The 14573-nt window shown below is 45.9% G+C and overlaps 1 protein-coding gene across 1 annotated transcript in view; it reads right to left on the minus strand.

Moving 5' to 3' along the window:
- The window catches only part of LOC135220448 (sorting nexin-17-like), a 191612-nt gene that overhangs the window by 17509 nt on the left and 159530 nt on the right, over positions 1-14573 (minus strand). Inside the window, exon 11 of the mRNA XM_064257592.1 lies at positions 10992-11190. Coding sequence (XP_064113662.1) covers positions 10992-11190 — 199 coding nt within the window. The remainder of the gene's footprint in view (positions 1-10991; positions 11191-14573) is intronic.

Here is a 14573-nt window from a genome sequence, read left to right on the forward strand (position 1 = left end):
AAATCAGCTGATGGTGAATATGAGTTTATTTCTCTGTATTTAACTTATTTCGGAGCGAACTGCCTTTCTTCTAGTTAGCATAAAATATCTAAATACTCTACTTATATTAGACAAGGTAATTTGTCATTATACGACGTGTTTTTAAGCAGAAATATGAATTTAATACGTCTCGAGAACTAAAGTATTTTTTCGTTAACAGATTGCATTGTGGGCATGTTTATTGTGTAAAAATATTACGTGATACCGTTCGCTATTTTCACTTCATTTCATCGTAGTACAAACTTTACCGTTACATTACTTATCTTTTATCAGCCTGAAAACAACAGTAAAATGTGTTCTTACAAGACCTGAAGTTTTGGTTATAATAATTTTCTCTCAATTTAACTACGGTTGGGTCTGATGGCCTGATGGCATAAGTTTACTGGAGTTATATCCTTGTTGCTGATACACCATAATAGTATTATAGCCTTACTCGGTATAGATAAAAGATCGGCAAGGGCGTATAATGCTAAATTTAATCTGTAAGTTTTAGCTGAAGTTGAGGAGAGAATGGTGATACGCTAACAACTATTATTGTGAATCAGCAACATGGATGAAACTTTCGCAAACTTCGGTAATATACCATCAAACTCGACCGTAAACAAAATTTGAGAGAAACTTGTTTTAATCAAAACTATTGGGCATGAAAAGAACACATTTTACTATTTTCACTCAAATAAAAAATAAATATGTAAAGCTTGTAGTATTCTGATGAGATAAAGTGAAAATATCAAACGGAATGTTGATTTTTGTTTACGCAATAAACATGCCCTCAGCGCAATCTACTAACGAAAAAAATAACTAAATTCCATTCACAAACGATACATTTTCAAGTGATATTTCCACTTGAAAAGACTTTGTAAAACATACAATAACCTTGTCTCATATAAATAGAGTATCTTGAGATTCATTTGCACTAGCTAGAGGCGAAAAAGTCACTCTGATTTGAGTTCAACACAGCAAAACAAACTTACTTCGCAATCGCCCTCAGCTGATTTCCAAAACATAACCTTGATTGCTATGTTTGTATTTTATAATACAAACAAATAGTAATAAGAAAATACATATGATATTATTGGATGCAGTCAAGTAAACAAAACTTTTTAAAATATCCATGGAAAAGATGCATATCTATTATGTTTGTATTTTATCATATGATACTAATATATGATTATTACATACTTGAATTTTATATCTCAAGTAAGATGCGACCCCCTAAAATTAGCTCCAAAATCAGGGCTTCAAAAGTCGCATGATACGCGAGTATATACGGTAGTTTATCTAAACAAAGCTAACGTTTTATATGGCTTAGGTTAATACCTTTAGCATAAACTAGGTTAAGCTAATCATCCCATGTAGGCTACTGCTTACGATATTAAAGACATCGTATCTGAAAAGATTGACTAAATTAATAATAAATTGTAGAACAATTCTCTAGCCAAAAATTCTAAAACAGAATGACAAATTCTTCAAAATTTTTGCTTTTCACAAATAAGCTACAAATGAACTCTCATCATTTTGTAAACGGTTAGAAAAATATATAAAACAGGTTTTGACATAAAAAAAACTATTTTTGGTAGCTACTGTTTGTCCTCAAAGTACATAGTTACTCTTTCATGGTCCCTCAAGGGCTGCATAAGACAGACCAACCAATTGTGCAGAATTCTCTCATAGTTGGTCTCAGCCACAATAGTGCTTGTTGGCACAGTGACTGAATATAAAGGACTCAGATCAGGGGGCTCTATCTCTTGTCCTACAACAATTACCTAGGTCTATGTCACACTCACACAAAGAATGAAGCCTTTAAATATTCAGTGTCAGAAATGCTTGACAAACATGTGGGACTCTTCAAAAGTAAGAGTGGAAAAGGCAAGAACACTTGCTAATGATATGAAGGGAGAATTCCTCTGTTCATCGCACACTAAAGAGAAATTAGTCTTCTTCGCCTATAAATGAGAGGCTATTGATCACTCTTCAAGGTGAAGAAACTTGACAATAACGACCTATTTCCTGAGAACTTAACAGACAACCTTCAGGCATTGCATTGTATCTATTGCCTCTAATGAATAGCCTTGAATAACTGACTGTCAGAATTGTTAAAAAGTAAAGTAGATTGAAAAACAATTCCTGTAAAACTACATGCACAAAAAAAGAAAAATCCAAATAACTAAAGGACAGAACTTACTATAAAAATATCCTCTCAGCAGAAAGACCAGTGGAAAATGCCGTTTCATGAGAAAAGCAATACATCTGTGGCACTGGAGGTCGTGAAAATTTAGCTCGAATCACTGATTTTGGCTGAATTACACAGGAATGAATTTCTGATTGTCCCTAGAGCTTTTATCGATACCAAAACTTGAAATATTATTTTGTATGGAAAAATAAACTGTCAAGAACTGTCTAGCTGTTTTTCATGCTTCACAACAGACCTTATTCTAGTCCTGGAAGGCCTCATCTCAGCATCATAGAGTAGTAGATTAAGTATTACCAGGTGAATGCCCATTGAAGTCTGAGGCAGTGAACTATCTTCTCAAATTATACTAGCAAAAAACTGTTCAAACATAAATAAAGGAGACAAAATTTTAGAAAACCACTAGAAAAGGAATTTTAGTAATATACCAATTTAAGAAAAAATTTCAACTGTTCCAAATTTATAGCCTACTGAATTTTTTTACAAGCACTCACTTTGAATTATTTTATAATAATTAGATACATAAAAACTAACAATGCTTCAAAGAATATTATATGCCAAAGTTAGAAATTAACTTATGAAGGATATGATAAAAAAAAAGTTGTGCATATAACAAATTAATGAAAAATAAATTTGTTGAAAATTGTATTTTTCCTAACTATACAAACCTGAGGTCCTTTAACGATAGGAATGTAACTTGCGGCAGCTGGAACCGGTCGTAAGCTTCGAAAAAGGGAGTTCGGTAGTTAACTGCTTGTCCGACAGTCAGCGCACCGCGCGACTGGGAGGTGAAGAATCACTTTGCTTTAGGCCCAGGAAAAACAGAGTGAGGGGTGGCATGAGGTGGGACTATGTGTAAAGGACCTCAGGTTTGTATAGTTACGAAAAATACAATTTTAAACAAATTGTCATTTGTTCAAATACGCAATACAAACCATCGGTACTTTAACAATAGGAAGACTCACTTCTTGGTGGGTGGAATCTGAGTCAATGATCAGACTGGTGTTCGTCCAACCTTGGTTCCCTCCCTGGTCGTAAGAGCAGAGGGAGATATCCTAGCCTCTGCCCAATGATCGGGGTATGTACCGCAGGATCAATGGTCAGACCTCTGGACCCAAGTAATAAGAGGGAGGCAAGCATACCTATTAAAACTAGCAAGCAAGAACTTGTTCCTATTGCAAAAGGCAGTATGAAGTCATGGGTTTGTCTCTTGTTGGCTTCCACTACCTTCCCCCCCTTGTTGAGGGATGTGGTGGATAATCGCTCCTATCCCTAATGAAAGGGATAGGATGTAGCTCGGTTGAGTACCTTACCTGCATCGGTCTCCTGTTCCAGCATAGTGACGACTGCGTCCCTCTGCCCACAGGTAGAGGGGGAGAAAAAGATGAGGAAGAGAAGCCAGTCACACTCTCATTCACTCATCCATTCATGCAGTCACACAAGGATGCGATGCTGTTCTGTCCACTTGGGTGCTGGGTAAGCTACACAACCTGTTGAGCAGCCACCATGGGTCCCAAGGAAAGTGTCCAAGGACCTGTGGGCTATATCCCAAAGGTAGAAGGAGGTGAAGGTAGTCTGGTTGGTCCAGACCCCTGCCTTCAAGACCTGCGCCACGGAGAAGTTCTTGCGGAACGCAAGGGAAGGACCGATGCCTCTGACTTCGTGGGCTTTCGGACAAAGGGTACGGATGTCGTCGCTACCATCAGCTTCGTACGCCCTCCTGATCACCTCACGCAGCCAGAAAGAAAGAGTGTTCTTGGATACTTCTTTCTTGGTCACCCCGGGGCTAACGAAGAGGCATTGACACTCAGGCCTGAGGTGCCGAGTTCTCTTCAAATAGCGCCGTAGCGCACTCACAGGACAAAGCAGCATCTCATCCGCATCGTTGTCGGTGAAGTCCAATAGGGAGGGGATTGTGAATGACTTGAACCTGTCGTCAGGGACCGAAGGATTCTGAGTCTTCGCTACGAAGTTCGGGATGAAATCGAGCGTCACAGATCCCCATCCCCTGGTATACTTGACGTCGAAGGAAAGACCATGAAGTTCCTGTACTCTCTTCGCCGATACTAGGGCTAGCAAGAACAGGGTCTTGAGGGTCAGTTCCCTGTCTGACGACTCTTGGAGTGGCTCGAAGGGACTTCGAGTCAGACTCCTAAGGACGAGAGTCACATCCCACCCCGGGGGCCTGAGTTCCCTGGGTGGGCAAGACCTCTCGAAGCTCCTCATAAGAAGGGAGATCTCGAACGAGTTCGAGATATCCACTCTCCTCAGTTTCAGGACTAGGGCCAAGGCGGCCCTGTATCCTTTGACTGTGGGGACGGAGAGGAGCTTCTCTCGGCGAAGAAAAATGAGGAAATCCGCTACCTGCTGAAGAGTGGCTCTAAGAGGAGATAGACCGCGTCTACGACACCAACCCCAGAAGACGGCCCACTTTCCCTGGTACACAGCTGCAGAGGACTGTCTGATATACCCAGCCATCTCTGTTGCTTCTCGGCGAGAAAAGCCTCTTGCTTGCAAGAGATGGTGGATAACAGCCAGCCGTGAAGACGAAGGGACTGGACTAACTGGTGGTACCATTCCATGTGTGGGTGGCAGAGAAGGCTGTGCCAAGGGGGAATCTCTCTCGGTGCTTCCGCTAGCAGAGCCAGCAGGTCCGGATACCAAATAGCCTAACCAGGATCATCCGGAGATTTGGGGTGACCAGCACTCTGCTGATCACCTTGCGAATCAGACAGAATGGGGGAAAGGCGTAGACGAAGAGGTTGTCCCACGGGTGTTGAAGAGCGTCCTCTGCAGCTGCCCGTGGGTCCGGCACAGCCGAGTAGAAAACTTGAAGTTTCCTGTTGTGCCAGGTGGCAAATAGATCTACGACTGGACGCCCCCACAGGTTGAAGAGCCTTTCCGCCACGTTTGGGTGTAGGGACCATTTGGTCCCTATCACCTGATTCTGATGGCTGAGCTTGTCTGCTACTACATTCCTCTTGCCTGGAATGTAGCGAGCTGACAGCTCTACTGAGTGAGCCACAGCCCATTCGGGCACCTGCAACGTAAACTGGTGCAAACTAGGCCCCCCTGTTTGTTGACGTATGCCACTACTGTGGTGTTGTCGCACATCAACAGACGGTCCTGGAACTCTTGGAGAGTGAGAAATGCTGCCTTGAGCTCCAGTATGTTGAACTCTTGGAGAGTGAGAAATGCTGCCTTGAGCTCCAGTACGTTGATGTGAAGGTGCTTGTTGTGATGATCTCCGGGGGGGGGGGGGGGGGGGGGGGGGGAAGAGTGCAGAGAGGCACTCCTCTTACGAGGTTCCTGTCGTCCAGCCACCAGGCTAGGTCCTGCCTCACCTCCTCCGTGAGGGACACGGGGAAGTATGGCGGGTCTCTTGCCTGTGACCAACTCTCCTTTAGTCTCCACTGGAGAGACCGCATGTGAAGATGCCCGTGAGGGACTAACTTCCCGAGTGATGACAGGTGGCCGATCACGACCTGCCACTGCTGAGCTAGCTGTTCCTGCCGAGACAGGAACTGGTTGGCTGCCTCCCTGAATCTGCTGATCCGCGAGTCTGCGGGGAAGACTCGCCCTGCTACCATATCGATCAACATACCGAGGTACTTCATCCTCTGCTTGGGCTCGAGATCTGACTTCTCGAAGTTTACCACGATCCCCAGATTACGGCAGAACTCGAGGAGTCAATCCCTGTCCTGTAGCAACTGCGAGCGGGAACTTGCCAGGACTAACCAGTCGTCGAGATACCTCAAAAGACGTATCCCTGACGAGTGGGCCCAAGCAGACACCAGAGTGAACACTCGCATGAACACCTGTGGGGTGGTTGAGACCGAAGCAAAGTGCCCTGAATTGGTACACCATCCCGTCGAGGATGACGCGGAGGTACTTCCAGGAGGATTGATGAACAGGTATCTGGAAATACGCGTCCTTCAAGTCCACCGAAAGCATGAAGTCGTTCTCCCTGATGGAGTCGAGCACAGAGTGTGCCGTCTCCATCGTGAACCGAGACTGGTGAACGAATCAGTTCAGGGGAGAGAGATCTATCACCAGGCGCCAGCCCACCGAAGACTTCTCGACCAGGAAAGGACGGCTGTAGAAGCCCGGTGACTGATCCCTGACGATCTCCACAGCTCCTTTGCTCAGCATGGCTTGGACTTCCTACCGAAGTGCTACGTCCTTGGATGATCCGGAAACGAAGTCTGAAGGTGGACCGGGTTGGAGGTGAGGGGTGGCCGAGACTCGAAGGGTAGTAGATACCCCTCCAAAAGGACGTCTACTATCCAGGTCTCCGCTCCATAGCGCTGCCATGTTGCCCAATGGCTCGCCAGGCACCCCCCCACTTCCAGCAGCAGGTGAGGGGGAACGCCGTCCCTAGCGTTTCCCAAATCTCTTCAACTTCTTCTTCCCAGCTCTCCCTCGTGAGAAGGAGGGCTGGGAGGAGGGCTGGTGAAGGTCGCTCCTTGAAGTCGAAGGCAGAGTCTTTCCCTTGGGCTTCGACAATGCGATCGTCTTGGCCACAGAGGAAGCACCAACCAAACTCTTGGGCTTGGCCGCAGTAGCTCGAGGCTGCCCAGACGCCTTCGAGACTGCCTGGTGGAACAAACGGTCACTGTCGTCAGTGCGCCGTTGTTCCACCGTAACATCCACCATCTGTCCTGGGAAGAGAGAGGAGGAACTCCGCACTGGTCCGTTGCGAAGATCCAATGCAGCCTCACGCCCAGCCGCCCTGGTCACTCAGATGAGGACTGCGTCCCTACACCGAAGAACCAGGTTGGCCCACAGGTTTGCTGTCTGATGGGTTAGGTAGGAGATGGCTCTACCTCCAGACTGGCACAGTCTCCCAAAAGCCAGGTCACCTTCAGGAGTGATGTTCCCTGAGGTGGCCGCGACCTTAGACACTGTGAGGGACCACAGGTCTAGCCAGGAGACAGCTTGAAATGCCGCCATGGTGGTCGATTCCAAGGCAAGTACCTCTTGCTGCGAGAACCATAGGTTCTACGACAAGAGCTGCTGCAGACACACCCCTGGAATTAGCCTAGCTAGCTCCGGGTTCACCTGTTTGGGCGGCATAGGGTCCTCCGATGGCATGTAGAATCTTCTCTGTCACAGCAGAGGCGGGGGAAGGAGCTTGGAAGACCTACCAGACCGTAGCGAACCCTCCTGTCCGGAGACGAGAGCGTCCACCTGGCCCGGCAATGAGTCAGCCAGAGCAGATTGCGGCAGATCCACCGTCGTCCTGGGTTCCTTCTTAGGACCCCAGAACGACTCGAGCCTGGACGTAGGCTCAGAGGGTGGGAGCGGCAAACCTTCCCCGAGGTCATTGTGCTGATGAATCAGCGCAATAACCTCCGAAAACGACCTCTGGATCTCGGGAGTGACTGCGTCCTGTGGAGTCGTACCGTCATGTCCCTCCAGCAAGAGCGCCTCCCGAGACCCTCCTCCTTCAGGAGGAGGAACCGCAACAGACCCCTCCTGGTCTCCTCTGGCCACTTGCTCATACGATCTGGTCGGTCCTAAGACCATACCAGGCTCGTAGGGCGTCGTGGTGGGACCGTGAGGAGCAAACTCCCCACGATCACTCGGGTTCGCCTTGCTCTTCCCGATGTAACCCGAGGAAGTTGAAGGGATCGGAGAGGAATACCTGACCCCCCCCCTCGCCCACCGGCAGAACCGGTGTGCTTGGGGGGATGCAGGCGATCGCCAACCAGCGGTGGCGATCGAGCTGCAGGCCTGGTCGCGCGGCTCTCCGGGGGAGAGCGGCTGGACAGAGAACAGCGGCTCCGGTCCTGAGCGTCAGAGGAGCTGCTGCTGGTCCCCCTGCCCACCGGGTCCCAGTGGGAGCAGCGGTCAGGGGACCGGAAGAGTCCACTGTCGCGGTGGGAGTGGGATCTGTCCTCACGGCGCGTTGAGCCGCTGGAACCGGCCGAAGCTGGTTCTGGCGACCAAGGGGACCTCTTCCTTGCCTCAGCCCGTGGCCGGTCTGGAACCGTCGCGTCAACCCTGGGTACCAGCGGATTGCTACGAGAGCGATCGCTGGTCTGGCGGGAGTCACCTGAGCGACTCTCACCTGTCTTAATCTCCGTGCCTCGGTCCTGGCGCAGAGTGAACTCGGAAGCCTAACCTTGGCTGCACGGTCACCCGCAGGCGACCGCACACCCGGTACTTCTCGTGAACGAGAGGCCGAGACGGAACCTGATGTAACGGCAGAGCCCCTAGCACCAGGTGAGGAAGTACCGGTGTTAGCCGGTACCCCTCTGGTCCCCGTCTTCTTCTTCCTTGCGGAAGGAGAGACGGGCCCCGCTCCCGAAGGAGTGGGAGGACCAGCGGAAGACCCCCCCCCGTCACACCAGAGTGAGACGGGCCCTTAGAAGTTACCGAAGGAGACTTCTTAGGGGGGGAGGAGGCAGCCTTCTTCTTCCTAGACTGTGAAACCTTGGAAGTTGAAGGGGAAGAGGCGGCAGCAGACGACGACGATGGAGACGAAGACGATGAAGAGGACGACGACACCTTCCTCCTATCCCTCTTCTTCTTCGTCAGCTTCCTCAGGACAGTCGTCAGGTCCTCCATCCAGGATGGAGCCGGGGCAGTTGCCGAAGCAACATGGCCTGGCTGCACCTGTCTGGAAGGACCTGCGACTGGAGCAGCCACACCACGGGCAGGAACGACGACGGCAGGGGTTGGTCCAGGTACGGCAGGTATGGCAGGCATGGCAGGAGGCGGGGCAGCAGCCAGCAACATCCTGGGTACTTGCGGCAGGTCCAGGGCGAGCTCTTGGGGCACCTGAAGTCGGGGGCTGAGGCGAGAGCGGGGAACCTGGGCGGCGGTGTCACGACCCTCCTCAGAATACCTAGAAGTGGTGCCTGAACAGCAGATGAAGGTGTTACCATAGTCACATGTTGAGTATTAACAAGGTGAGGAGGGGCAGCATACCCCGGGGTCGAGACGGTGGTGGTAGTGGTGGTTACCGGACCGTGTGTTACCGGTGCAGAGCCACTCGCCAGGTGATGCAACAGCCCCCGAACACTCAGTGTCCCCTGAAGACCCAGCGAGAACCAAACCTGGCTGAGGTCATCACCCGCGGCAGGCACACCTGAGGCGGCAAAGGTCGGGATAGTAGGGGGGGTTCCCTCTCGCCCAAGAGGGGGGGGGACAAGTCCCACCCCGAGCGAACGGAAGACCCCGAGTACAACTGAATGTCGGGGTATCTCACCCCCTTCTCTACGCTCGACGGATCGGGCGAAGAGAAGGAGCGAGAAACCCCCCCAAAAGGGGAAGGAGCCATACGTGGGAGTTGAGATGGAGGAAGGAAAAAAGACGCCGTGTCCGTGACCAGGAGAGTAGCTGGAGAACTTTCTGATGACTCCCTGGCAGGCTTACGTCGCTTCCTCCTCCCCTCATATCGTGCTCACTGCTTCTCCGACCACAAACAACAAATATCACAGGGCTCGGTGCGAGAGCATTCGCGCCCCCTGACACCGAGCACATAATTCATGAGGGTCAACCTCAAGAAACGAGCGGAAGGCCCCACACTTACGGCCCTCCACACCAGGGAATAGTCTGCGGCTGATTGGAGGGTGTGGGGAACTCTCAAGCTCACGAGAATCAATAATAATAACAAAAATACAAAATGCACAAGTACTCACAGTATTTTGACACAAGCACACTAGTATTAGAGAGCAAACCAAAGTTTTGAAGATCCAAAGCATACGACAAAAGGCAGGCAGAGAGAAGTGGAGAACACGTCTGTCACCCAGCGTGGCCAAAAGCAAAGTGATTCTTCAACTCCCAGTCATGCGGTGCGCTGACTGTCGGACAAGCAGTTAACTACCGAACTACCTTGTTCGAAGCTTACGGCCGGTTCCAGCTGCCGCAAGTTACATTCCTATTGTTAAAGGACCGATGGTTTGTATTGCGTATCGGAACAAACACTCCCTTAAAAAAATTCAGAAGACAACACCACATCTAAACATAAAAAACCTCCATCACAAATCCAGAGTTTTACCCTTTTTAACCTTGTGGATCACTTGCATCTTACTGAAGTGTCACCCTAACTCCAACTAAGGAGTCACTAATTGCAACGCACTGCAACTTAATATTTGGCAATATCTTTACTCATTATTAGGACTCTGTTTTGTTGTATGAATAAAAAAAAAACTGCTATTATTCTGCTTCAAAATGACATAAAAAATAAGCATCACAACAAACAGTAACTTTAAAAAATATCATATGCAGTAAAGTATTGCATATCACAGCTTTGACTCTAGGACAGACAGGATTTGTACAGGCCAAGTGACTGAGAAAGTTAAATGTAACTAAATAAATAAAAATCTTAAATACATATACTTGATAAAAGCAACGGATGAAAATAGATTAAGAAATTTGAAGCAAGACTAAAGTAAGGCTAGATGAAAAGCATTCAAACATGGTTTGCAATGAATTACTGATCTAAATCTGTCAGTTCACAGCAACAGTTATAAATAAGTCAAATTCAAGACAAAATATCTTGTACCACAGAGAAAAAATTGATAAAAATGAGTGACTTCAACATGTAAAACATATGGCTTCACTTAGCAGGGATGTTTCATGTACCTTTGAACTCGCTGCACTGCCTTGTAAGAAATAAGCAGCAGAAATATGAAATTAGCGCCTAGGGCCTTCTCAAGTGTGCTTCCACTAACAAAGTTCGTAATATGTTTGCAATTTGTATGTACACAATGATTACCTACATATCTTAAAATGCAGCATTAGAATATACCATTTCTGTACTCCAATTGGCATTCTGAATTGTCTTCTCCCATCATATCAAAGGCATCATTTTCCACAGTACTTGGCTCGGTTTTACCATTAGTATTGGCAGCTGTGGATGGACGGTTATCAAGGATGTTGCAATCACTCAGGCGTTCACTCAGGCGTCGCAGCGACAAAAGACCTATGGGAGACTGAGAGGATCCATCCTGAAAAGAATAAAACTTTTTATCGTACATGAAGTACTCCATATATGCATGCATATCATATAAATACATAGTATATGTTTCACAGAATATAAATATTAAGAAAGAACAAATCAGAGGATAATGGAATGGTTAATTAATTTTAATAGAGTAAATTAAAAACATTATAACATTAAGTACCAAAGTAACAAAACATACAATCCATTAATGATGTATCTAGATCTGGACTTTAGATTAGGTAGCAGTATAAAATTAATTTTCAAAGTGTACACAACTTTCACGACAATATTGTGCTGGATGTATTTTGTAAGTTTTTAAAAGAAATCATAAAATGTAAAACAAAATAAGCTAAGAAAAGAAAAAACAAGTGAAAGAAAATAAAGTTAATGATGGGCACCAAAAATGTACACGAGGTGCATAGTATATTTTATACATTTCTGACATTATCCTTCACTACATTAATTTTTAATATCCACAGAGTACATAGCAGGTAGGAGTCCTTAACTGCTTACAGTACCCCTAATACATATGTATCAAATAGTAAATAAAAAACCTGTATAACCATAAAATATATAGATATAATTAATAGAATAAACTTTTTAATATACTATACAGTTTCATATCTGCTGCTATACTATATTTCTTCAGGATACATATTGTACATTAATAATTTATATATATACATTAATAATAGTTTGTGACTGGTATGTGCATAAGACCCTGTTACATAAGGTTTTTGTGATTAACTGCAATCTCAGGAACCTGTGTGAGGTCTTGAAGCGTACCACTTGTAGATAATGGGGCACTACTAAATATCATATAAAAAATCAAAATTTTTCAGAAAAAATTGTATTTTTCCTAACTATACAAACCTGAGGTCCTTTACATAAGGAATTACTTTCAGCGTAGGCTGGAATACACTCCAATTTGCCTTTCGGCCTAAGTTTCAGATTGAGGGGTGGCATGAGGTGGGCATTAATGAATGGACCTCAGGTTTGTATAGTTAGGAAAAATACAATCTACTTTCAAATATAATATTTTAATAATAAAATAAGGTTTTGTATATACTTACCCAGTAATTATACAGCTAAGAGGCTTCTACCTACGGCAGCCTAACATTTGAAAATTTATGCTAGCAATAGTTCCAGTTACGGTGTGTTAGAATGCCCCACCCATTACTGAGGAGTAAATGCAGGTAACAACCTGGCAGAGGGCTTCAATTTGTTTTCCACTCTCAAGTCCATGCAAGGGGAGGTGGGTGGGCTCTGATCCTATAATTACTGGGTAAGTACGTATATACAAAACACATTTGACAGGGTAGGAACCATGGACAAACTCTATCTCAATACATTACATATAGTGTAATGAAACTGAAATAAAAAAAAAGGCCAACATAAGATAATATGCTTGTTGTTTTCTTACCTGGCAAGTGAGCACTGCAGATAATTACATACTGCCTCTAGTCAGTTCTCCACTTGACCTGTAGAGTACGTGGCTGTCTAGCCCAGAGTCGCCTCTATGTAAGTGGGAGCTTTGGAGTCAGGAGGTGCAACTGTGTCTCGCAAAGTTAAAAAGGTTGCCCTTGCCCGCGGTAAGATCAAAATCCAATAAAACAAAACAACACTACACCACACCATAACCATAAAACACTGTCACAACCCAAAATTAAAAAGGAATTGGTGGGCACACTAGCCACAAATGTGCTTCCAGGCTTCCCAACAAACATCGTACCCTATTCAAGGCGAAAATAAGTAAAGGGAAGTTAGATTCCCTAAGCCTCCTCTCCAAACACCATGCCAGCCACTGAAATCAGTCCTAAAGTATTAAAGTTCTTGAATGCAGTTTCTACATCCTTTAGGTAGAGTGAGGAAAATACTGATTTTACACATCCAGAGCATTGCAGCACAATTTTGTTCAATGATATATTATGTCTGAATGCAAGGGACATCGCCACCGCTCCCACTTCATGAGCTTTGACTTTCATGAGACCACATTGTCCTCTTGAATATTAGCAGGTGCTTCTGACATCACATCTTTTAGGAAAAATGATAAAGCATTCTTGGAGAGAGGGCGAGATGGATTCCTAACCGAACACCAAAGGAGATCCGAAGACCCTCTTAACCTTTTCTGTTCTTTGTAGGTAATATTTTAGGGCCCTGACTGGACATAGCCACCTTTCTTCTTCATTAGGTCCGAGAATATCTGTCAAATTCTTAATAGTGAATGCTCGCGGCCATGGATTTGATGGGTTCTCATTCTTTGCCAGAAAACCCAAAGAGAAGGAATATACTGTCTCTCCTTGTGAAAATCCAACTCTTTCATCTATTGCTCAGGTTTCAAACTAGCTTTGTTGTGGCTAATGCCACTAACAGTAATAGTGTTTTCCTCGTTAGGTCCCTGAAAGAGGATTACTGGATGGGTTCAAAAGGTGGTCCTGAAATTCACTTCAATGCTATGCCTAAATTCCATGAAATGGTATCATATCTTACTTGTTTTGCGACGTCCATAGATTTATCAAGGTCATTTAAATCTCGGTTTGAAGACACATCCAGCCCTCTATGCTTAAAGACTGAACTAAACATAGCTCTATAGCCTTTGATTGTAGACGTAGAAAACTTCCTAGATCTTCACAAGTAAGGAAGGAAGTCAGCATCTGACTTATAGTGGTTTCAGAAGAGGACACTTGTTCTGTTACACCACTCTCTGAAGGTTGACCACTTATACTGACATAATTTGTTAGAAGAAGGGCGTCTGCATTGGGTGACAGCTTTTGAAGCTGCTTTCGAAAAACCTTTCGATCTGATGAGGCGCTCGACAGTCTGTACCCTGTCAGAGCCAGAGCAAACAACTTCTGAAAATGGGGTTGTCTGAGGAAAACTGGGGAAGTCGACTCATCATTGTATCAAGTCTGGGAACCACTCTTTCCCTGGCCAAAAGAGGGCCACTAGAGTCAATGTTGTATTCTGGTGAAACTCTAACTTGTTTAAGACCTCCCAGATCATTCCGAAAGGTGGAAAGGCGTAGACGTTCAGACCCATCCAATCCTGCAGCATCGCATCTGTCTCCCAAGCAAGAGGGGTCTGGGACTGGCAAACAGAATCTTGGAAGCCTGTGGTTCTTTGAAGTCGCAGAGGTCTACTGAAGGACAACCCCATAATTTCCAAAGGTCCTCACATACTCTATGATCTAAGGTCCACTCTATGGGGAAGACCTGATTTTGTTGGCTCAATCCATTGCTAAGACATTCATTTTTCCTAGAATGAAGCAGGTCAGCAATGACACATGATTCTTGTCTGCCCAGCAGCAGTTCCTGAGCCACTTGAAAAAGGAAAAAGGAATGTGTTTCCCCTTGTTTCCTGACATACGACAGAGCCGTTGAATCGTCG

Source organism: Macrobrachium nipponense, chromosome 20 (assembly GCF_015104395.2).
Source record: "Macrobrachium nipponense isolate FS-2020 chromosome 20, ASM1510439v2, whole genome shotgun sequence".
NCBI lineage: Eukaryota > Metazoa > Arthropoda > Malacostraca > Decapoda > Palaemonidae > Macrobrachium > Macrobrachium nipponense.